Source organism: Myiozetetes cayanensis, unplaced genomic scaffold (genome assembly GCF_022539395.1).
Source record: "Myiozetetes cayanensis isolate MyiCay16 unplaced genomic scaffold, myiCay2020 scf2-11, whole genome shotgun sequence".
Taxonomy (NCBI): Eukaryota; Metazoa; Chordata; class Aves; order Passeriformes; family Tyrannidae; genus Myiozetetes; species Myiozetetes cayanensis.
The window spans coordinates 38,999,346-39,025,024 of NW_026087411.1; the positions used below are offsets into that span (position 1 = coordinate 38,999,346).

The 25,679-nt window shown below is 38.0% G+C and overlaps 1 protein-coding gene across 1 annotated transcript in view; it reads left to right on the top strand.

The window, feature by feature from the left end:
- Window positions 1-25,029, top strand: part of NID1 (nidogen 1) — a 43,966-nt gene extending 18,937 nt beyond the window's left edge. Inside the window, exons 11-20 of the mRNA XM_050316252.1 lie at window positions 1,433-1,576; window positions 2,306-2,428; window positions 10,058-10,282; window positions 10,902-11,074; window positions 12,934-13,060; window positions 16,667-16,838; window positions 18,725-18,882; window positions 20,254-20,377; window positions 21,571-21,683; window positions 23,173-25,029. Coding sequence (XP_050172209.1) covers window positions 1,433-1,576; window positions 2,306-2,428; window positions 10,058-10,282; window positions 10,902-11,074; window positions 12,934-13,060; window positions 16,667-16,838; window positions 18,725-18,882; window positions 20,254-20,377; window positions 21,571-21,683; window positions 23,173-23,294 — 1,481 coding nt within the window. The 3' untranslated portion in view covers window positions 23,295-25,029. The remainder of the gene's footprint in view (window positions 1-1,432; window positions 1,577-2,305; window positions 2,429-10,057; window positions 10,283-10,901; window positions 11,075-12,933; window positions 13,061-16,666; window positions 16,839-18,724; window positions 18,883-20,253; window positions 20,378-21,570; window positions 21,684-23,172) is intronic.
- Window positions 25,030-25,679: the final 650 nt, after the last annotated feature.

Here is a 25,679-nt window from a genome sequence, read left to right on the forward strand (position 1 = left end):
GATCTCTTCCTTCAACCAGAACCAAACTGCATTTGTAAGACTGAAGAGAGGGAAGATAAACTCTAGTTTTGCAACAGATTGAAAATAAATGTCATGGTAATCTTGTTCTCCTTTTCACAGTGGAGGGTTTTATAACCCACAGACAACTTGAACCCCAGGAGGGGCAACAGCAACCCTCCATGCTTTTGCAGGCTGCTCTGGGATACCAGCTCTGACTCAGCTTTTTTGGAACTGGCATTTTTCTTCATACCAGCTGTGTGACTCACTGGATAGCTTTAGAAGAGAGTTGTAAAAAAATCCTGTTCTCCTATTTGTAGGATGAGAAATAGGAGGATTGAGGACTTCCTCTGTGCTCCAACTGCAGTGCAATTATAATGCAACTCTTAATAGATTATTTTATAATTTCCTTTTGTAATCTAAAATTTACCTCATCAAACAGAAAGAGATTGATTCTAATAACATTGTCATTTCCTCCAGAGAAATGGAAAAAAATTACTGTTTTCAGATCTGGCTCTGATGGCAGATTTTTGTTATTTCCTTGCTGATACTGTGGTAGTTTCCATCTGTGTACTGTGATGAAAGGAGCATTGTGGAGTCTTGTCTTGGTGCCCTGTCAACTCCTTGTAAGAACTGTGTAAAGAGAGCCTCAGTGGATTCTCTATTACAGCAGCTGGAAGTCTGTTCCTAAATACACGCACTAGATGTTTTATTTCTGGGACCAAAATTTTTGTAGTATTTTGCCTCTTCCTATTTTAAGTACCGTGATTTCCTTTGTTTCCTTTCCTGTTCACTGATGTAACAGGTAAGCACAGGCAGAGCTCCAGTGATTTCCTAAAATAATTTGTGTGTAAAGCAGTGCAATGCCCTCAGAGTACTGCTGTCAACATGAGAAAGTTATGAAAAGTAACAGGTCTGGTCCCAGCTTGCACTGTTGGTCAAACATCTCTCCAGTAGTTGACAAATTTGTTTATCTCCTATTGAGTGAGTCACAGCTCCTATCTACTGCCAAGTGACGGCAGCCCTGGGTCAGTGGTAGGTTAGTGTAGCAGGTCATCTAATAATTCCCAGTGCAGCAAACTGGACAATTAGCTAACATGTGAGGTAGCTCTGTGAGATGCCTTACATTTCTTCATTCTGGACTCCTTTTCATAAACAAAGCTGTCATGGATTCTAGATTCTGTCACTGTGGTAGCCTCTCCTCCCCGTTCTATGCTAACAAACATCTGTGAGATGCTGAGGACAGTCAGTTCCTTATAAAACATTAGTAAGATTTAATACCAGTGAAAGGGGAGATCTTGGGAAAAAAAATCCCAATCCCCTTTCTCTTCTGTAAGCTTTCACAGCTGTTCTCTCACATGAACTTATGAGCCTTAGACTTTATGAAGGAAAATTGAAATTTTCATCTCCTCTCTTTTATACATTTAACCTGCAGCTGTTGACTATGAGGTAAACCACTGCCAGACAGGCACACACAACTGTGACATTCCTCAGCGTGCTCAGTGCGTGTACACTGGAGGGTCTGCCTACATCTGCACATGCCTCCCGGGCTTCCTGGGAGATGGGCGTGCCTGTGAGGGTGAGTAGCACCATTTGTTGTGGGGCTTTTATATTCTTTATTGCACAACTTGGACGGTCATTGAAATGTCACATAGTTACTTGTGATTTAAAGCAGGAAGTTTCATAGTTTAAGTCCCTCAGGTGGGAATTTGTGTTAACCATATGTCTTTTCCTCACCTCAGTTTTGCATTCACTCTTCAATATTTGGGCTATAAAAGGTCCAAGATGAGGTAACTGCAGAAGTTGCAGTACTTGCAGTTGCAGATCTTCATCTGCTGGACATGTTTGCACTGTATTGGTTTATATTATTACAGTGGTGAAACATGATGCTCAGACCATGTAAAAAAATTACATTCTGTTTCATGTCAGTCAGAGTGCAGCAGGAGAGCAGATTTACCTGACTACATGTTAGAAATACTGCTGTCCAAATCCCACTTCTCTTGCTGTGATAAGTGATTTCCTTGAGAAATATAGGCATGTATTTCTAAAATATTGTGTGTGCTAATAATGCTAATTACCCTTTGGAATAGCAGAACGTAGAGATACAGAATCTAAAATACATGCATGCTCTTTTTTTTTTTTTCTCCTTTGCCTTTCTGTATTAGACATACTTCCAAAGAACTATCTGTAAGCCTAATCAGATATCCTAAAATAGGAGCCTGAAAATATGGCATGTTGGCACTTTTTCGTCACTCTGATTTGTCCATCAGGAGGAACAGTTACCTGAGATTTTTCTTTTCTTTTACAGATGTAGATGAATGTCAACAGGGCCACTGTCATCCAGATGCTTTTTGCTATAACACTCCTGGTTCCTTCAGCTGCCAGTGTAAGGCAGGTTATCGTGGGGATGGTTTCCGATGTGTGTTAGGAGGTAAAATTATATAGTTCTTGAAAGTTGAACCAGAAATGTAACTTGGGATTTGGAGGATATATGTTAATTTGGTTCCTTTCTGAAATAACATGTGTTTTGTCAAATTGGTGTCTTTATTCTTTCTCAAGTCTTTCAAGCTTAGAATTTCACCAGGCTTGTGTCAAAACATCTATCTTTACTATTATCACTTCTTCGTGATATCCTGCTCAACATCCTGGTTTATGTTTTGTTTGTTCTATCCTCAGAAGTTTTCAGCCTCAAGCTGATACTATCTTTTGAAGTTGCCTTGTGTAATGGTTTGACCACGGGGGTGATTTGGTTTGCATACTCGGTAGTCACTTACCATAAAAAATCTGGAATTGTTGGCAATGTGAATGAATACAATTACAGGAGAAAAGTGAAGAATGAGACCAAAGTCATGAGACTGTTGTCTGCAGTGGTATCTAGATGCCTACATGCCACATATAGCCTGTAGTCCAGAAAGACTATGGTTTCTAGCTGGCACTTACTTGTTTCTATATTTACCCAGCTTGTTCTCTATTCAACAGAAAGTTCTTTAGCATCCCACACTTGTGTTCCTCCATTGTACTTTGGGCCTTGAAGTATAAAACTCCTCATCTTGAAAGTATGCTTAAAAGGCAAGAAAGTAAGGAACACTGAAGCACAAAGGAGCATTGTTATCGTTACTTTAATTCAACAGCATGGCAAACCTCTGGGACAGCACTCAGGTTTTGCAGAAAGGTGAATACTTTCATCCAGAAAATAAAGCCTAACTTCTCAGTTTCTTCGAACCCAATTCTCCTTCCTCTAACATTCTTGCTGTTGGGCAAAAATCCCTGCATCTCTCAACAGACTAAAACTCAAAATGTGCAGTCCAGAGTAAAGAAAGTCATAGGGCCACAAGGAAAGAGAGCACAGAGCAGTAGGACTGGGAAGGAAGGCTCCCTTCATAATTTGGCTTCTGCCTTGTGGTCTTAATGATGTCCAAAGTATTTGTTGATTCAAAATTGAGGAGGGTTTGTTTATGTGTTTAATAGTGGATGTGCTTGTTTGAAAGTGCTTGTCTGTATAGTACAATATTACTACCTGAAAACTAATATTTTTCTTTTGCCACTATATTCCCTAATTCTGAATTTCTGACTGCCTTTTTTTTTTTTTTTTTTGCTTCATTGGATACTCCTGTTTTAAAATTAAAAGGCAAAGGATTGATTAAAGGAAAGTAGTAAAAAAACAAAAAGGAAATCACAAGGTTGTTTCTGGTTTTAGATCATATTTACATGACCCTTCATCATGTTATGTGAAGTCACCCAGTTCTTGTAGATTTTTCTATCATAGGTAAATTGGAGGGTTTGCAGTGTTTAATTCTACCACTTTGTCAATCTTTTAATATTATTTCAAACTAACTTTTCATGCATGATCACCCAAGTGTATTTTCATTTTAATGACAGATGAAAGAAGAACCTAGTGTTTCTGACCTGTGTCAAAATATTTAGCTAACCAACCAGCTGATAGAAACAGAATTATTTCTCCTAGGGGAGAAATTTGATGTGAATAACTTGAAGCAAATTAAACCTTAAAGCTTCCAGTTCTTCAGTCAGAATTGTAGAGAAAAAAAAATATTGCTTTCATATCTGCCATATACCCTTTGTACTTTAAACAGATGGTTTGGTAGACTGATGCTTGAAGTCAACCAATCAACTTTTGTACCAGAACACAATCAATTTCTTCTGAGTACATGTGGTAATTTACTTAAGGGTTTTTTTGGTGTTTTTTTCTTTTTTTTTTTTTTTGAGGGGGGGTTTCTTTGGGTTTTTTTGTTTGTTTTTGTTGGTTGTTCTTTGTTTGGGGTTTGTTGTTAAGAACAACACCTTTTCTCATGGTATGGTTAGTGTCTACAAAACTGCTAAGCATAGTGTAGTATTTTGTAGTAACTTTGTTATTTTTTGCTGCCTATGATGTACACTTCCTCACTTTCTGTACTCAACACAATTGTATTTTGAATGGTGATTTTTCCATGTCACAATTTTAATAGCAGCAACAAAATATTTTTGAGAGTTCTGTATCCACTGCTTTTGTGGGTGAAGGTCTGCCATATTTTTTAGTCTTTATATGTGCCTCACTGTTTTACTTCTTTTTCATACACTGTTTCGTACTACCTGTAGAAGATAAGCTTTCAGAAGCACTTGTATCAATTGTGTCTCTGCTCATTAAATGCTCTGAGCAGAAAAAAAATCTGTGTAGATAAGAAGCCTCATTTTTGCTGAATCGTGACTGAAATAGGGAGTATCTGTGTTGCTCTGCTAGTCTGCAGCAATAGAAGCGTTTACAGCTTAGCTTACTGTTCCCTTCTTGGAGTTAATAGAACAACAGCTGCCCTTGGGATGTCATCTGTTGCTAAAGCTTTAATGCCTTTAAAATGGATATATCCATCAGTTAATCATTGCCAGGAGACAGAAATGAGCTATACTTTCTGAAGACTACCAAAAGTAGCTTAGTTTACTTTAGCACCCAATTTGTAAATTGAGTTGCTTCAGAATGGATATTGCAGATGAGGCTGTACTGTTTGTATTCAGCTGTAATTAGAGACCCTTTCTTCCCATTTTTACCAACTAAGGTTTTGATCTAATTAGCCTCCGTGAAGTAACTGAAGTCTTTCCTGGTTGGAAAGTTTCATTCATCTGAATGTGCAGTTCTTTTTTGCTGTACCCTGTTCCAACCCATGTTGCAATTACTTCCTTGTTTGGTGTCTTTATTATTGCATGAAACCTATTGTTAAATCTTAACAATGCTGAACGGTAGCTCTTGAAACAAGTGGACTAACAAGAAAAATGGATTCGAGTCACACACAAGAGAATGTCTGTAGGAGTGAACCAGCAGGTTAATGAAAGAGTTAATGATGCTGGAATGTCCTGCTGCTCCCAGCTATTAAGAAAGTCTGTACTTCATTATTTCCTCACGCTTCATTTTTCCATTTCAAAAAAACCCAGATGTCTGAGTGTTTCTACCCCTGCAGACCACAGACACTGTTTACCAAACAGAAACAAGTCTAGATTCTTGGAACTAGGAACTATTAAGAGCTATTCTCTGGTCCTGTATATGCAACTAGTTTCACACGAGAAATGCACTTACCGGAGCAAAACTATAAGTGAAGAATTACAAAGGAAAATAAAGAGACAAAGGGAAGTGCGTTATTTTCATTTGGGTATTTTCATCACATTTTTTTTACTCCAACATTTAAAAACGTCAGCTAAAAATGTACTTTCATTTCATTCATTCAAGTTCCATTATAAATTTCAGTGACTTAAATTCCAGTTTGGTAATTTATGAATCAATTGGGGGAAAAAAATGTTTAAAACATTGAATACAAATTTATTTTTCTGGGGAAGGATAGACATTTAGCTTAATTTCAGGTTGCACCATTCTGCATGTCTACTCTGACTTGGGTGTGCTGTGGTCCATGGGACACAAATTCTTCATTACACCTTTGATCTCTGTTCCACTCTACAGTTTCTATCTTAGGAGCTTTTTTTCTGTACACTTGTTCAATTTTTCACTGTTCTTTTGAACTGTGATTGCCAGAGCTGGACTCAGTATTCCTTGAATCATCTCCCCAGTCTTATATCTTTTCTACACCTGTGGTGAATTCCTTCTTATACCCTCTCACAATCTCTACAGCACTGAGCTGTGACCTGCTATAGCTTTTTCTGATTGTAGTTTCCAAGGTAAGTCTATTTAAAGATATTTCAGGAAATGTATTTCAAGAAGTGTAACTTTACATGTACGTGTTGTCCTTCTCATGTTTTGTGACCTGTTTCTCTTGCACAAATGATGCAACCTATGGCTGTATATTTTCCTCTGGAATCCAAACAGAAAAATTAAATTTCTTAATAGGAAATTTAAAACGAAGACTAAGGTAATATGAGAATTTACTAAAGATACCACTACTTCATGATATTTGACTACTTCCTCTGATTATTTTTCCTATTTTTTATCATTTACCAAATTAAGGTAGCCCACCATATGGTGCTTTGTTTCAAAAATGATACTGTCCTGTGGGCCTGTGTAGAATGTCATAGGGAAACACAAAGCTATTAGATCAGTGCACTACCTTCATCAGTCAAGCATCAACGGCACCAAATCGCAGAGACAACCGAGTTTCACTTATTTTATAGCAAATGCTAATTGGTCATGTTTAAACACATATATGGAAAAAGTACTGGAACTTGGTCCTACTTTTAATAAAAGGCTGCTGCCAGCCCTGCTTTACTGTGTCACAAAGGATTACCAAGGTCTTGCTCTTACTGGTTGTTTCATCTCTGGCAGAATGAACTAACCTTAGTATATATAATTTTTTTTAACATTGACATGATCATTTGGCTTGGCTTTCAAATGTGGGTTTCATAAGAATCTTAAGAATCTCTAAAAATTGGGCCTAGTAACTCCTGAATATGGAGCCTTGAAATAGGCATGACTTGTTTTGCATTTGCTGCAATCAGGTGCAGTGGTAGGTGTAACAACATGTTACACCAGATGGGTGTTATTTGTTCTTAGCTCTACTTGTTATATTTAATGGAAATTTTCTTCCTGCCAATCTAGAGATCAGAGAACTCTCCTCTTAATTGTTCTGTATCTTTGAAGAATCTTGACTGGATGAAATATTACAGTATTTGTGTTAAAGGCAGGATCATTAAGAAACCACATTTAGGGTGCTGTAGTGAAAGAAATTTCCTAGTTATTAAGTTTGTGTCTAGAAGCTGGCTTACAAAGTAGCCCTTGTACTACATAAATATGTACCATTTCTTGTTATGTGTTTTATCTAACGTGCTGTTATCTCATCAAGGCAGGAAATGTGCTTTATTTGCTGTGTCAGGCTCATCTTTCAAACTCTGTCATAGCTAGCCTCCTTTCAGAGAGTTAATTAACGCAATTTAAAATTTTCAACATCAGAGCATCTTCTCTTAAGCACACTGAGTAAAACATGACTAGATAAACAGGATAAGCAGACTGTTTCTACTAACCCACTGTCATCTGTATCCGAGATTATTGTTCCTTCACTGCAGTACAGGCTGCTACACTATCTTGGTTTCAGCTTACATATCTTTAGGTGCCTCTGAACTGTAAGCATAGTAATCCTGGTCATGATTCAGAGATAAGGAGAACAAAATAGAGCATGGATTCCAAGTGCCTGGTTTGGACTGTTTAACTAGTGACTTATTTGGTTTATAAATTTTACTGTTGGTCAAATTCATGTTAGCAAGCTGAAACAACCTTAATGGTGAAAGACAGGCTAAAATGATGGAGTCAGCACAAATGATCATGGTAACACTGGCTTTATTTCTTTTCAGAATGTCTCTAACATAGGTTGCTTATTGTATTTGATACTGCTCATAAAGTTATTACTAATATAAGTGATTTTCAGGAGCACAGAAATAGTAAAATACAGTTATTCCTAAAAGTGAGTAGCAATAGGTTATTTGCAAATATTTTTGTGCAAATGAAATGTCAGTGTCGATGGATCTTTTTTAGAAAGAGAAAATCATATTCTCTGCTGTCTAGGAACTTAATGCTATTTTTGAAAATTAATTTGTTTGATAAGTCTCTTGACTTCAGTGTTGTTAATTGCGTTATTGGGCAGTTTATTAGATTGGTCTTGATCTTTGCAATGGAAGTACTCTTGAAAAATTTAATGAGAAGTCCCATATAAAATCTGCAGATATAAATGTAGACCTGTTTTGAAATTTAGAACAGACACTGATATTTCAAGTTACCAGTAACATTACCATATCTTACGTATAACAGCTGTGTCCTAACAGGGAATGTATACATACTCCTTTCTATAAGTCATATTTGCTAATTCATTTTCATATAGACTATTGATTAGAAAAATTATAAGCTCTCAGGATATACTCTAATTTTGTAAGATTCAGATGGGAAGAAAAAAGACCAGCTTCTGCCTTTGTTTTTATAACCTACTGAGGAGGAGCTATTAGTATTTCTCAAAGATGATAGGAATGCAATTGAGATTTTTCTTCCTGCACTGAACAAAAGCAGTGGGGTCAGTTTACCAGTACTGTGTATTCTTCCTGCTTTCTCTCATGAGCATTGCATATAATGAGAGTTTAGAATTTTTTAAAAAAAATGGTGGCAAAACTATCTGGTTACTGAAATCAACATTTCTTTTATCTGCATACTGCATAACACACTGAATATATGAAAACAAAATTTGAGACAAATAATGGAGGCTTTCCCTAAAGGATCTGGTTTTGTAGGTTGATTCAAGGCCCTCCACCACCCACATTAAAACTGATGCCAAATATTTCAGTTGTTTAGAGTCAACCACTCTCCAGTCATTTATATTTCTCTAATTATGTCCAGGTGCATGAAACGTGTCCAAAGATTTGCTTGCGTAACTAGTTTAAATCATAAAAAACTACCCTTCTTTTTTGATTTTGTGTCATTTACACCACAGCAGTCTGTAGATGCATGGAATTAGCTTTTTGCTCAGCTGGGCTGGGCCTGATCTGAGCCTCACATAACTAAGGCTGTCCACCAGGCAGTGTGAAAACAAGGAATAAGTGGAATAAGTGTTAAAATCTCTTCAGCACACAGTTTGTGCTAAGCATTTCTGTCTGTAGAAATTACTTACAGGAAAAAGATACTCCCCCATAATTAGAGCTCTTTCTCTCCCAGCACAAAGAACCCTAAAGGGTCCTCAAGTGTAAGGTAAGACTAAACCAGAGGAAGGAACTATATTATTTTTATTGTATTCTTGTAATTTCACTGTTGTTTTGCATCTAGAGCAATATATTGATCTAGATGACTTTCCCTATTGTATGACAGATAATACCATGAGATGTATATTTAATCCAGACTATTTTTTAAAATGGAAATGTAAAGAGCCAGATCCCTGAATTTCCCGATAATCTGAAAAGTTTGTCTCCTCTCTGTATCCTCTACAGTAACACATATGCATGTTTGTGCATGTCATATGTTTCTCTGATTCACCAGGAACTGGACAATCTGTCCCTGTAATTCATTTCTTAGATGCAGAAGTATCGAGTGAGTGCTCAAACCTGACAACTGGTCTTTAATAACCTAATACACTTCATAGCAATGAGCTGCTTCCGGCATCTGCCTCATTTGTGGTTTTTCTCTTGTGGCTCTGAAGGGAAACTCAACTTTTAGCATTACAGAAAAAAAAACTAGCCACTCTATGGTCTGGCTAATTAGTCACATTTTAAGGCCTGTGGCTAATTGCCAATGGGTAGACATCAAGTTTGAAAGTCAGACAGAATGGCCTTGCTCATGTGCCTCAAGGAGAAAGACCATGTTTTCCAGTTTCTCCACTGAAGAAAGATACAGGACAGCTGTTTGTTTTCTTTTAAACTAAACAGTAGAAGATAAAATAATATAGGTTTAAGGCAAATGTGTCACACTTTCATAGGGTGGAGTTAAAGGCATACACCTTCAAGGTTGGTAGCAGTGCCATGTTCCTGTAGAGGTAAGAATGCTTGTGTATAGCTGGTCAGCATGTGTTAACTATTAATGGAATGTAGTTGTTAGTGAAACAAAAATATTCACTGGAGTTTGTGTTTATTTGTTTGTTTTGTTGTTGTATTTTTTCCCCAGAAATGGAAAAGACCAAATGCCAGCATGAACGAGAAGTAGCTCTTGGCAGTGGAGGTGCTTTCTACCCAAGGGATACGAGAGTTGGTCACTTCATTCCCCAGTGTGATGAGCATGGGAATTACCTACCCACTCAGTGCCATTCTGGCAGTGGATATTGTTGGTGCGTGGATAGGAATGGAAATGAGATTGATGGCACAAGAAGTGGGCCAGGAGTTCGTCCACCGTGTAAGTGGCTGAAGCAATTGTTTTTTGTGGGTATCTCTCCACTCAAATGCACTGTCTTCCAAACAGTGGAAGCTTACTCATGTCCCTGAGATACAGCACTTGTATCTCAGCAATGCAGGCTTTTGCTGTCCTAGGGATGATATGCCTCATGCTGCAGCCCTTCACTAACTCCAACACACATTTTTCCTTCAGCCAGGGCATCTGGACAGCTGTGGTGAGCTTCTGAATAAGAAGATAGTTTTCTGGCTTCTTCCCTGACTAAAAACTGAGAGAAGCCTGTACAGTCTCTGCCCTCTGGGAGCTGTAGTAGCTGAGTTGCCTCAGGAAATGAAGGATGTTCCTTCCTACATCTTCCTCACTTCAGCTGCAAAATAAGAATTTTTTCTAGACATTTGAAGGAAAGAGCAATTACAGAGCCAAACATGAAAAGAACTTCTCTGTCAGCCAAGGGGAAAACTTCAGAAGCTTTCTGCATCTGATTATAGTTATAAGCGTCTGCTTATAGGGCTGTTTCCTTCTGAGAAGTCTGACTGTAATTGTGTCTCTGCAAATAATAAGGAGCCTTGTTGTGCTGTACAAGCTAATTTTTTCCCCATCTGTTTCCTTCTCTATTAACAAGGTCTAAGCACAGCTGCTCCTCCTGTTGTTGTTGGGCCCTCTGTTCGACCAGATACGGTACCTCTGCCGCCAGGAACGCACTTGCTCTTTGCCCAAAGTGGTAAAATTGAACATGTTCCACTAGAGGGAAACAATATGAAGAAAAATGGTGCAAAAGCGCTCTTGCATATTCCAGTAAGTAACCTAGTATACTAAGTTGATTTCTTTTAGAAGATTCATTACAAAGGTGAAAGTTAGTGTTTGTCTACATGACTCGATAATTTAAGTTCAAAACTCAAATTTTACTCTTGATTAAAATTTCAGTATTACATCAATTTGTCACTGAAAACTCCTGACCTATCTAGTCACAAAGCTTAAAGTTGAGCTATAAGAAGAAGTTATTTACCTTTAAAGAACAGCTCACAATAGCTCACAAGACAAAAATTTAGGAGACCTACAATAGCAGTACGTGGAGAGGCCCTTTTTTTATTCTTACTCCATCAAAGCTTTTTCCAAAGTCTTAATCTATTCCTCTTTTTTTTTTTAGTCAGTTCTCTGCACTTCTTGGCTACACTTACATTTTTCTTCCTTTTTTTGTTGCTTCCTTCTCCATGTGCAGGCCCAGTGGGTGGCAAACCTTTTTCCCACGCTTCTTACTACTTTCCCAAGAATCTTTTTTCCTTGCAAATGAATTCCTGATGCTGAGAAGGTCTATTTTCCTTCACCTGTGTCACATGCCAACCCTTTTCACTTCCAGTTTCATCGCATTAATTTGTTTTATCTGAGGCCTAGGATTTCTGTTTTCATTCCAGTGTTACTCTGTTTGTAATAAATAGCAATATCTATCACTAGTCTCTTTTTTTTTTGTTTTGTTATAATAAAGTTAGTATTTAGTAAACCAAATACTGTCTAAATTACACAGATCTATTTCAGTAAATAATACCACAAACTGCTGCAATGTAAGGGTGAAATTAAGCTTTTGACCCTTGTCTAAACTGCTGCTGCAGTAATGTAGAAATAAAGTAAAATACTGTGTGTAAAATGGGGTAGTTAGGCTGAAAGAGACATGATTCTGATTCCTTGTCAGCTAGTATCATTATTTACTTGATCTAGCTTAAATGAATTAATTAGATGTATCTTCAGGAATAAACTTCCAAGAGATAAGATGCAACTCTTCCTTAAAACTTTCAATTAAAATGAAACTTCCAGTCTCTGCTAAAGCTGTTGACTCTCTTTTGTCTGTGTTCTGTATTTGCAAAGTGACAATAGAGGTGTTTAGATTGTTTTGCAACCTACAGCATTACATAAGCTGATGATTAAGTGCATCTCTTTTAATGCACGGTTTGGACCATCTTTCTAAGAAGTTGTGAGTTACAAAAGCAGCAACTGTCATGGACCTGGGAATCCATGTCAAATGTTTTACCCTAAGAGTTTCTTTCACTTGCATGGAGGAGTTTGAACTCTAAATTCAAACTCTAGTCCTATCTTTCTTCCATATGAATGTTCCTTGTGCCTGAGAATATTATTTCCAGCAGAATGATTTATGCAGTGTTTGTTTAAGCTATTTTTTTATTTTATAACCTTACTTTGCTAGAACATTTTTTTAGTCAAATCTGTCATGTAGGTAGCGCTGATGAAGCACAGCTGTAATGCAATGTTGCATGTCAATGCAAGTCAGATTTGATAGAAGTCATTATTCTCCCTTAAAGGGAAAGAATGAAAGAAAGCAAGCATATGAGGGATAACAGTAAAATGTCATGAACTTTCTTTAGATGGATTTGCTGGTGAAGTTGTAAAAGTCAGACCAGTTGTTCAGTACTAATACAATGCTTTTTTGATGTAATGGTAAATAGTGTCAGTTAGTTTAGGACTTAAGACTGAAAGTATTTTTCTAAGCTATTTGAGTGACTGTCACCCAGTCATTTTCTCTGCCTGTTGTCCTCATCTCCCACCTTCTCTCAAGAATCTTTTTGTTTCAGCCTTGAGACTTAAAACTATAAGCTGCTGCTGGCCAAATAATTACTGTTTAGCCTATCTTGCTTATTGACCAACAGGACAAAGTTGTTATTGGAGTTGCTTATGACTGTGTGGACAAGATGGTTTATTGGACAGACATCAGCGGCCCTTCAATCAGCAGGGCTAACCTGAATGGTGGGGAGCCAACAACCCTCATCAAAACAGGTAACAACACAAAATTCTTTCTCTTGCTACTCCCTAGGAACGGTATTAGAGACTTGAATTTAGTAATGTGTACTTCCTAGGTATTACCTGAGCTGACTAAAGGGTTATGTTTATACATTAACATGGAATACCACCTGTGAGTGTCATTCTGATTTTCTGTGTTCTGGAAAGCAAGGTAGTTGCTGAATAGCTGAGATTTGATTATATGTAGTCCTTTTCTCTCCTGACCTCTGCCAGTCAGCTGCCTGCTCTGGTGACCATGGAGGTAGAAGAGGAGAATCCCTGCTCTGGTCCTTGGCTCTGGGATCAAAACAGTTGAAAAGTGGTTAGAAACTATTTCAGCTGTGACTTTCCATGCCTACTACTCAAGTTGTAAAATGCAAGTGAGTAAAGCCGCCTCGTTTGATTTTCGCCCTTGGAGTTGCTCAAGGATTTGAGAATTGGACTAGAGGATATTGTGGACTTAGTGCCTTTACAGTTTATATTTTGTTCTTACACTTGTTCCTTGAAGAATGTGCTGCTCACTGCAGTCTGTGTTCATTTTCATTAGAAGGGTTAAGTGTGAACCCATGGAGCTTAGATATTAAAACCTTTTTTGAGTGGAAAGGGTTAAGGAAAACAAGAGTTTTAAGGAAAACAAGAACAAAGTGAATGGCGTGTGTCATTAAAAAAACCCAGCAAAAATAGCTGGAGGCATTTTGAATACTAGTGTCCTCAGGATCCTAGAACACCTGTGAAGTCAAGATACAGGAGGTCACCCTTACTTTGAATCCTCTGCAGCTATTGTTACTAAAAAATTAGGAAATTATTTTAGAAAAATGATCAGTCAGTTTTAAAATTACACAATAAATTTGCTTCAGTTTTCTTTGGATGCATAGAGAATTGCTGCCTGGAGTTTGTGCTTTGGAATAGCCCATTTGTGGAGATTCCATTCAAGCTCTTAGGGACAGCAGAAAGATGGGAATGGCTTGGATCCTACCATTGTCCTAGGAAGGGAAAAGGGAGAGCTTAAGGTCATCCCTAACCCTTCCAGCAGTTATGGAGCTTCATAGTTCTGTACAACTTCATGGCTGAGGTATTTGTAAGACCTCTTTATCCTCCTGACATATTTCATCTGAAAGGGACTAACGTGTAGTAAGAGTGTATTTTTGTGCAGCTTACAAATTCTTCAAGGAAAGGGTTTCTGATGTCAACTTCTAAAGTATTTTTTCAGAATCTGCACTCTTAAAAATGGGGGAAATTACTACTGCTAAAAATTCTATATGGATATGAATGTCTGTCTAATGAAGGTGTGTGTACATATTAAAATTCTTGCAAAGTATAAAATATTGGAAGAATATTTTTGAAGGCTTTCAACTAAATTAGATTGATTGTTTAAGGTAATTTGAGATGCTTCCATGTCACATGGAAACCTCATGATTTTTATCTGCTACAAAAAACATTGTATGGGTAAACATCTCATGATTTCTGTTGTTGGCGTAGGAAGTGAGTGCTGTTCCTGAAGAGATTAGGAGAGATGTTGTACTTTACCTTCTATGTGTTAATAGGCATTTCAATAAGGAGTCAGACAAAAATAATACTGAATATTCAGTATTTGAATGGGTATCTCCTATGCTGGCCAAAACTGAAACTTTAAAATCTCATGGAATAGGAAAATATTTCCCTCTCAGAAGACTCATGAGAATTTTTTTTTGTTGTTTAATCCTTGCCTTTTTCCTCCTGTGAGCTCCAGCTGCTTTCTTCGGTTCATCTGTATTTTTGTGGAATGTACTATTTTTGGGGGTTTTTTTGGTTTTTTTTTAAGCTTTTGTGATCCAAGTTGCATTGCTTTGCAGAAACATGTTTTAGTGTGGAGCCCTATCCAGTTCTCTATCCCTGCAGCTGTATAACCTGTGGAGGCTTTCTCAGTTCTGCAGCTGTGGGGGCAAGTTGAGAAGAGCTTTCCTTTGTTGTAATTGCTCAAGTCATATCAGCTGTGCATGGCTGTACAAACCTGTCCTCAGGGACAGAGCCTGGGACTGTGTCAGGCCTGATGACAGTATAGCAGGAACATATTTGTGCCTCTGGAAAGACTGGTGATACACGAAGCCTTAAATGTTCCCTTACCTCTCCCCCTGTGAAGGACAGTTTTTTCTGGCTCATTATCAACTGTGCAGAAGAGACATTTACTTCAGACTTTAAATCTCCTGACAAAGAGCTGACGTAAGGAAATTGAAACAAGGAAGCTAGTCAGGGAACAGGGTCTCCTAGGAATCAGTGACAGCAGATCTTTTGCCTGCTACTGTTTTTGGTTTCCTAAAAGAGTCTGGGAGCTCCTCCACCACCATTTAGTCAGTAATATTCCGATCACAGAGACTGGGAACCCTCCCCCCCAACATGAGCTGTGAGTCAGAAGCAGTGAGGTACATCCTATTTGTTCCTTTCAATCTCTTGAGCAATTAATATAAATCTAAAGTGTCATGTGTGCAGATTAAGGGTGGTAAATGTAATCCACTTGAGTGAGAGAGTAGAGGCTGTTTAAGATATTGTGCAACTGTTATTCACAGCAAAGTCACAGTAGCAAATTTTAGAGAGCTCTACCCAATGTTCTGGGCCAAATGTGTTTTCTCCAGAAAGGTTGCTTCTGTCACATATTGTTTGTTTAATGGCTGTCAGTAAATAAACTTGAGAATTAAAAGAAGGCTAAAAGGCCACATTCCATCAGTATGTGGAGCAGCATCTGAAAGGTGGGTTGTTTTTTTTTCAATAGCTAACTGGTGTGAACGGTCATTTTGGCTTTTTTGGGGAGTGACCATGTACAATTCTTTTTCTTTTGGAACCGAAATTGGACTAAAATTGATTTTTTTTTAATTGACTTTGGCTTCAGTATATCCCACACGACCTGCCTGCTCTTTTCAGTGGATGTATGAGCCTTGAAAAGTACAGCACAGTTTCTCATCATGACTAAATTAAACTTTATATATTTCTTCTGCATCTTTCATCTGAGTTAGAAGTTACTAATGCAAAAGCAGTAAGGTCATTATCTGCTATTTCCTGTTGCTTTTGGAACAACTAACTGTCCAAGAAAAACTGTGCACATACAGTACTAAAACATGTTCCAAAAAGGATTGCTCTGCAAAAACAAAGAGCTGGATCTACATTGCATCAGCTAGCTAGTGTCATTGTCTCTAGTGTTTGGAGTTTGATTATGTTTAATTATTGCATTGGATAAACTTAGCATAAATCCAGTTTTCATGTATGTCAGTGCCAAAGGAGGAATATTAAGGTTTATAAATCCATTTTATGGCCTGCTAAGGAGGGTAGAATAACATTCTGATACTATCTACCGTTCATTTCTCTGCTATGAAATCTTCTATGTCCACCCCTCAAAGAGTGCTTACATGTGTGGTTTGTTCCTTATAGAGCATGTCATTCTATGTCTTTAAAGGCTTTGTGTATTTAAACTTTGAGGTAAAATGTATGTTCCTCTTCCAAATGACATGAAATAGCTTTTGTTGGACCACAGCCAGAAAACTTATCTCAGTTAAAAGTTATGCTTATGAGGCTGATGTGTATTGGGAATAAATATAATGCTTAGGAATGTTTTTCTCTGTTCTCCTCCTGTAGACTTGGGAAGCCCTGAAGGGATAGCTGTAGATCATCTCGGTCGCAACATCTTCTGGACTGACTCTCAGCTGGATAGAATAGAAGTGGCTAGGCTGGATGGGCGCCAGCGTCGCATCCTGTTTGACACTGGCTTGGTGAACCCCAGAGCAATTGTGGTGGATCCTGTGAGAGGGTATGGATGCATTGTCAAGAGATTTGTGCAAGCTTAACTTTATTTATTTTATTATTTAACATGAGCGTGTACTCAATGAGTCTGTGTTTTTCCTGCTGTCTGAGGATAGGAATAGACTGCCTTTTCCTAAAACAGCTAACAAACAGGAATGAAACAATCTACTTGTGTCCTGTGTCTGAGTGGTATACTGGAAATAAAACTTCTGAAACGGCTGCTTGACAATACGGTGATACTTTGTTGAGCAGCTTAACAAATAGTTACTTGTACCTGGCTTTCAGTACATTATTTGCAGGATGACAAGCATTGTCCTTACCTATGAATTCTTTTTTTTTTTTTTTTCTTGGTGAGATTACTGGTCTAAAATACTAGATTAGACAATCTTATATTTTCATTTCCATCATGACAACACTTCTTCCTGTATAATTCCATCTTCGAAAACTCCCATGGTATCTCTTCTGTCATCAATTTCACCTCTGTCATTCAGTTGTCTGAGAAGATTCTATTAGGCTTCTATTAGAAGATGCAGATAACTACATGCTTTAAAAATTGAGCCTGTAGCAGAGTGTCAGTAGGAAAGTGTAAATGTTTCTAAGTTATGATTCCAGCCTGTAAAAATTGATGGACTACATACTTTTATGTAGTCTTTGATCAGCTTACATTTTTTTCTCTTAGAATATTGAAAGAAATGCAGGGAAAATTAAAACTAGTATAGAGTCCATAGTAGTAGTGCATGTCTGTTAATTATTGTCTGAACTTGCCTGCTGTTACCCTTGTGCAACTCAAAATGCTCAGAAGCACAGAGGCTTTCTCAGTCTTGAATTGCTAGGAAGCCCTACTAAATGATTACTTAATTGACATTAGTACCATACAGAAGTACTGGGGTTTTTTTAGGAAGAGTTTTTTGAAAGGGGCATCCTGATTCCAGATGTTTGCCAACAAGGTTAGCAGTGAGAAAAGAATGCATATTATCCATGAAAATTGGAGTGACATAAAATTATATGAAAAAGTAGTGGTCTTGACTTCTCTAATTCCTTTAATGCAAAATAGGCTTTTACATCACAGTCACATAATAGTTGATCTGTGGGTGTACATCAAACACCATAACAAGGAGAAACAAATGCACTTTGGTGTGAGAGAAGTGCAGAGGCACAGAGTAATCAGACTGAGGAAAGACCTGTGTTCCATGCAGAACCCCACTGACAGAGTAGGTCTCTGGGTTCAGGTCAAGCAGCACAGACTTCCATCTCGTAGTAGACTCTGTGTGTGTTAAGGAGTAAACAACAAAGATTCTTGCATTAAGGGACCACGTAATTTCTAAGGCACAGAATGTACAACCAAGGGGAAAAACAGCACTAAAAAATGACCATTAATAAAAAAACATCAGTGAGTTAATGGCCCTCTCTGAGGATCTCCCCTGAGGATAAACCACTCTGATTCCATTGTATGTTGCTTACTTGATGCAGTGAAAAGAAAAATGTAGTTTCAAATGAATCCCAAATGTATGCCAAATGTTCTTGCTTTAGCCTGAGCAGACATGATGGACAGTGAGATGAAGAACTCAAAATGTAGATGTACATCCTGAATGGTCCCTAGAACCACTGAAATAGAGGTCTTTTTGGCTGGCATCCTGCACATAAGCTAAACAATGTAGAGAAAACATTTCTTATGTATGTGCTTGTTCCTTTTGGTTTTAATGAAAGTGTATTTCCTTCATCTTTACTATACTTTTGTGACTTCTACATTGAAGTACAATGTGGTTCTTCTTATCTATTTAAATTATTTAGGAGGTGTGCGTGTTACTATTGTGTCCTTAGCATTTTCCTTAATTACAACAGTCTTTTGAGATCAGTCACTGTCTTGACTCTTGCCTTTTTCTCCTTCTTAAGAAACTTGTACTGGACTGACTGGAACAGAGAAGCTCCTAAAATTGAAACCTCATACATGGATGGCACAAACAGAAGAATTCTTGTTAAAGATGATCTTGGGTTACCAAACGGACTGACATTTGATCCTTATTCCTCAATGCTGTGCTGGGTAGATGCAGGTAAAGAGGTGCTAAAATGTTTCTTACATTAGTAGTAGAACAAATATGTCCAATCCTGAAATTATGCACTCTTTGGACTACATGTCAGGCCTCATGCCTTTCTTTTTGGCTTTAATGATCTCTTGATTTATTCATTGTTATTCCAGGTAGCTGTGTAATTCACATGAGACTCTGTGCAAGCTGAAAGATTTAATTTCTGATCACAAAACTCTCTAGGATTTCAACAGATGTTGTCTGTGTGTCTTATATGTGGCCATCTCTTTAGGTAGCACTTAGGTCTTTGTAGAAGAAATTGTTAGTTTAAGAACAGGGAAAAAACCACAGATTTATCTAATCTGGCTTACAGAATGTTATCCTGGCACTATTGTTCTAAGACCTGTAACCTGAGGCCAAGTCTGGTTTATATTTGACTGAAGCAAGGCCTGAAAAAGCAAAGCATCCTAAAGATCAAGAGATGAATGTTCTGCCACCAACCCACTGCTCATTTTTTGCCAGTGTCTTACTGGTTAAAAAAAAAAAAAAGTGTACTCTTAATTCTCATTTAATTGTTTGGGGCTTCTTTGGTATCTTGTTGTCTTTCTACCTGTAGACTCTGGCAGAGATGTCTTCCTGTGGAGGTGCTTTTATGCTTCAAGTCACCTTTCAAGCTTTGAATAAACTAAAATGATTGAGCTCTATTTTTCACCATAAAACACTTTCTCCAACCTTCAAATATATCTCCTATCTCTAATTTCTTTCTCTCTCTGCCTTTCTTGTTCTCACATTTGTCTCTTTTCTCTTTTTTTTGTCTAATTTTGAAACCCAGTATTTAGGAGAAACCTACAGGTGTTTACATTCACTAGTATTGTTCCTAGCCTGTAGTAGTTTTGCAGGTAGGCCTTTTTTGTGCCCTACTTACATCTTGTTAGATGGTCTTCCTGCAGTCACACCATCATAGCCCATCCCAGCAAGCATTTTGGGAACATGCTCACCAAATGAACTTTGCAATAATGCCTTTCAGAGGAGGTTGAACTAGTTAATGGCTGAAGTCTCCCTCCAGGATAGAGGAAGCCTTCTGTCAGCTTCCACACCAGCCTGAGGATGCTGGTCTTTGTAGCAGGAATCTTGGCTTATGAGCAGTGACCGCATGGGACATCTGTGTTATTTTAATTTAGGTGTTGTGCTGATTAGCATTAGCACCAAAGCACTTTTCATTCAATTTTTGGCACATGCACAGATGTGACATGGAGGAAGGCTTTGACTAAGCAGCACACTGAAAGACCTCCAGGACTTTTTAGTCTATTCCTGCTTGCATGCTTCTGCTTGTCCTTCATCCTTCATGAGAACTCTCTTGCTCTGGTTCAAAGGCTTAATTGTTTCACTACATTCCAGGTACCAAGAGGCTGGAATGCATGAACCCTAACCAGCTTGGTCGACGAAAGATTGTTGAAGGTATTCAGTATCCTTTTGGTGTTACAAGCTATGGGAAGAATTTATACTATACAGACTGGAGAAGGTACGTTATCTGCTAAAGAAATTATGGAGCACTTTAGTATTTTCCTCTCCCTGGTAGAAAGTGAAGTGCATACTGCATTTCTCATGGCTGACCTCTCACACATTCCTGTTTTGTTGCTTTCCTGGCAATAGCTGATGCAGGGTGGAGTGGATCTGTAGAGCTGACCTATTGATGCTGCCAGTTAACTGAGTTTTCATTTTCAGCATAGTGATTTGTCCTTTATGAAAATACTTTTAACACTACATTTTTGGAAAAGGAGTGGGCACTAACTTGTTTCCCTTATGGTGGTACTTGCTGAATTGTAAAGGGCAGAAAATCATCACTCTTGGCTTTCTATGCTCTGTATTACATGAATGTTCAACAAGAAATAAGAAAAAAGAAATGTTTACTGTCTTGATGACACTTTCTTTATGACATTTCAGAGCATTTTAGAGTAAGTGCTCTAAAAATGCTGCCATATGATCGAGACTTTAGAGTTCACTCTAAAATTTCCAGAAAATAAATCCAGTCCCTGCATTTTAAAATATTTGGTTTTCCTTGGTGTAAATGGTCGTATGGGCTCTATCTGCTATTAATAGCTATTAATGTGTGTAAGGATTTCCAAGTTAGAACCTGACAGCTGGGGAATGCTATTCTAGAACAAGCTTGTATGAATGGGAAAGAGTGTGATATAGGTTTGTCAGTTGACTACCCTTTTATATTTAGGAAGGAAAGATTGCTTGTGACTAACTGTATTCCTTCTGGAGATCAGGCTCCATCTGAAATACAACATTGTTGTAATCATTATACCTAATAGCTTCAGCATCAGCTGTACCACAGAATGTGTTGGAGGGACAGAATATGAAGAATGTGTCAAAACTACTAACAAATGTCCCTCCTGTAGGGCGACGTTGTCCTCTGTTGGAAGTACCTTCAAAATTAGTAAGGAATCTCCCTGATAAATTTCTTAGCTGCCCAGAATGAAGGTCATAACCTACTTGATTCATCCAGGAAAGACACCTTGGAGGGCTTTACTTCTAGAACCTCTTCCTAATTGTTAAAAAGAGGCAACTTCAGACTTTCTCCACTTCTGGTTTTGGTTTGGTTTTTTGTTAGTTGGTAGGGTTTGCTTTTTGATTTCTGTTGTGTTGTTTTGTTTTTCCCTGTACTTCCACTTCATCTCTCTTCGGTATATTCTCATCTGCATGTGGCAGGGATGCTGTTGTAGCAGTGGATCGCACGATTTCATTAGAAAATGATAACTTCCAACCTCACAAGCGCTCCCGTCTCTATGGAATCACCACAGCCTTTGCTCAGTGCCCAGGAGGTAAATCCATATGATTCTCAAGTTTTTACAGCTGCATAACACCTTAGTGCATAAATGACCTTAGTAGTAGCTCCCATTTATAAGCTGCCAACTGATTTAGGCGGTGAAGAACTGGTTGCTGCTTAAATTCCTGTTTACTAAGAAATTCAAAGCCACCTCAATTTTCTTATATAAAAATAGCTTTTGCAGTTGCCATATGAAAGCAGAATTGGGAGGGGAGAAGGGACCTGTTCTGTCCTTTGTGAAAGGACAAATGTATGATTAAGATGAGCATGTGTCAAAAACTGCTATATCTATCGTCATGTAAACTGAATGCTATATTCATGGCTAGGGCCTTATTTACTAATTTTTAAGTTTAAACTGCAGAAATATTATGGCCTTTCAGATCTCATTAAGGAGATCCAGTGTTTTTCAAAATGGAATGTTCAGAAAGCAGCAGGTGGTGGGGTGGCTGGGCTGAGCTGGCCTTTCTGCTCTGTTGAACGTTAAGTTTTTCAGAAATCCTATTGAAAAGAGGAAGAGAGGAAGTTGATACCCTTGAAATATAATTTGGTTTTTGAGAAGTAGCATCACTTTGCAGTAATGTTCTTCTTAGAAAATCACAGTTAGGAGAAGAGTTCACCCTTTCTTATTACAACATGGATGGAGTGGCAATATTTTTACTTTAAGCTTAAACCCCATCCCCCACCCCTCCGAGATAGTTTTACTTCAAATTATTCAATATATGCAACTAAATGAAATTGGTTTTTTTACTGAAGTCTTGGCTCAGAGCCTAAAAATGCATAAATGTCATAATTAAGGAATCAGTTACATTGCTATAACTCAGTTAATATATAGTTTCATTTTGATAGGCAATGTAAAACTAAACAACATTGTGTGCTCTGAGTATATGCTTATAGCTGTAATATTCAGTACCTTGATGTCATTTCTTTCTCATCATATATTTCAAGTGTTTTCCTGTGATGGATGCCTCACCCCTCAGACCACTGCTTCTGGCACTGCCTTCTCTTTCATTTTACCCTTTAATATTAACACTCCCTCACCCATCCAATTTTTTTTTCTTGTTTTCATGGATCATTCCTCGATGTTCTAGTAGTAGGTGATATCCAAGGATGATGTTCTGTAGCATTTTGGACTTTGCCCCCACATATTACATTTTCTCTACTACCTAACCCACTCTTTATCCTAATGTCTGTGACCACGTGGCCAATTTATGACACGTATTTCAGGAACAGCCCAGTTGATTCATGTTGCCTCTCCCACTCTGTCCTGATATCTTGATCTTTCTTTGATGTGAATATCAAGGTGACACAAGGGATATGGTGACTGTCATCTGCCCAAAGCATAGTTTTGTTTCACTCTTAATCTCATTATGGCTTTTTTCTCTAGTGCAGCCATAAAATCTGCACATCTCTTGTAGATATCTGTTTTGGATTTTATTTTGGGTTTGTATATGTTTTTCTTTAACATTTCATCTCTTTTTTTCCAGGACATAACTACTGTACAGTGAATAATGGTGGTTGTACTCACCTCTGCTTGGCTACCCCAGGAGGCCGTACTTGCCGCTGCCCTGACAACACAGTTGGAGTGGATTGTATAGAAAGACACTGAACATTAAAATAAGCTTTAGAGCAGCAGACACCTTTGGGAAATGTGCTGTAAACAATTCACTCCTATCTACACAGTCAAGCCCTAAAGATAAGTGCTCCGTGCTGCTGACAGCAAGCCACAATGTGCACATACAGTCACACTTACACACAGGCAGTGGCTGTTTGGTAACAGTTAAGCATGACAGAGCTGCCCAGGTTGGGTCCAACTTCACCTTATTCCTTCTGATATTATCCCCTTGCTTTTAAAGGTAAATGTGGAGGCCTTAGTTGCATCCATGCTGGTCTAGGAGGATGTGCCTCCTGGCAAAATTAAAGTAGCAAGTACTGAAGAGTGAAGAGGGTGGCCCTACTCAAATCCTGAGACTGGGTTGTACCTTGGAGTATGTAGAAACTATCTGCACAGTGGCATGCTAAACCCATCATAAGGCTCTTGTGGCTGGACCTCATCTTGAGCTGAGAAACAACCAGGGGGGTCCCAAGGATGAATAGATGTGACTGAAACACTCAGAAATATCACAGATTAAATGCCTAACTGCAATCCTTCTCACTACTAGTTCTTTCACTTTCAAAACTTGAAACTCAACTTTTGACTCTTGCATTACAGCAGTACATTATCTGTGTGTTGTAAGGATAATAATTCTCACCCTAGCTCATGTGATCATTTGCTACAGCACATGATTCGTTATAGATAATCAACACTGCTTAGTGGATGTATTTGAAGTTGTTGAGTTTTAAGAGATATATTTTTCTTCTATCTGAGGTGGATCCCTGAGTAGTTCCCTAAAACCCACTAAACAAAATTTAGTATTTTGAACAATTGCTGATAGTTCATCAAAGAATGGATGTTGATTCATTTGGTTTTTAAAGAGATACACAATCACATTTGTTTCCTGAGAGGTTGTAAAGTAGTATTTCTGTGTTTGATTCTATGAGCCTGAAAGTGGTCTCTGAATTCTATCCTAGCAATTTTTTTTTTTTTTTTTTTTTTAGCAAACCATGCCATGCCTTTTTGTAGACAATGAGATACCATGGCAGTCAAAAATCTGATTTTCAGCAAGCTCACTTGGTTTTTGGTCCTTAAAAGAATAAAAGATAGTAATATGCCCCATTTGTGTGCCAGTGTTCATTAACAGCAAAAAAATGTGCTGAAAATCAAAGCAAAGTTGATGTTTTCACCATCACCAGTAAGTTTAGAAAGGAGAATATCAAAATGCATATTCTTATGTCAAATTAACAGTACAAACCTGGGAGTGAAGTTTGTCTTCTACACCGTGTGTTGGGAAGGAAGGTTGCCTGCAAGGCAACCTGCAGCAGAGCAAAACAGGGCTTGTGAGGCTTCTGCCAGAGCACATTTCACTATGACATGATCAGAGCAGTAAGCTAACATCCCCTTTTCCTCACTCCCTCTTCAGATGTAACAGTAAAGTTTTAAACAGAGCCAATTCTGAATCTTAACTGTGTGACATCTTCCTCTTAATTGTGTATTTATCATGAAATAACATATAAACATTTTAAAGGTCTTTTTGTATAACTTTTTATAACTTTTAATTCATTCTATTCATACACTTAATCAGGTATATCTTACTGTAAATATCAAACATTTGTTGAAATGAAGGTGCTTGATAACTCTTTCTCCAGAATTAGTCACATATCTGGTGAAATATTAAAGTTTACACTCTGTACAGGTATCTACAGTACAATCAATAAAAATGGTTGGTTTTTATTTTCTGTAAAAAGAATGTTGTGCCTGCAGATGGAATTGATATGTGGTGTCTCAGATCTCTTTTCCTGTTCAGTTCTGGGTTTTAGCTAACTCTCATATCTAGCGATGATACTTCTCTTCAAAGATACAACATTGCAGGGGAAAAAACCTGCTGTTGGGGCTTTTGTCTTTTGGAAACAGTAGGATACTTCTATTAAAAAAAAAATACGTGAGAGTGTTTAAAGAACCTACAGCTATCTCTGTGTTGACACAGACTTTTAGCTGGTTGTACACTCCTGCTTACCTTTGTCAAGTAAACATAAATCAGTTCATACTTCAGACTTCCATCTTAGTGGAAATATAGAACAAGGGCAAGACTGAATGGGGGCAGGATTTTATCTGTATGCTAAAAAAGGTCCTGGTACTGAGTTTCTGGGTGCTTTGCTGTCTGATGCCACAGCACACAGGCTCTGTGTGTGGCTGGAGGGTGTGCTGTGGCTGCTGGGCAAGTTAAGAAAAAGGTGGCATGTGGAGTTACAAGAGAAGATTGGTGTTTATCTGTACTGGGGACTGCACGTGGAATTGGGCCTTTGTTCATTCTTTATGCTTTGATTGTTTTTGTTGTTTTGTTTTGTTTTTTTAAATTTGGATCAACACAATATTCCTCTGATTCTGATGATTACG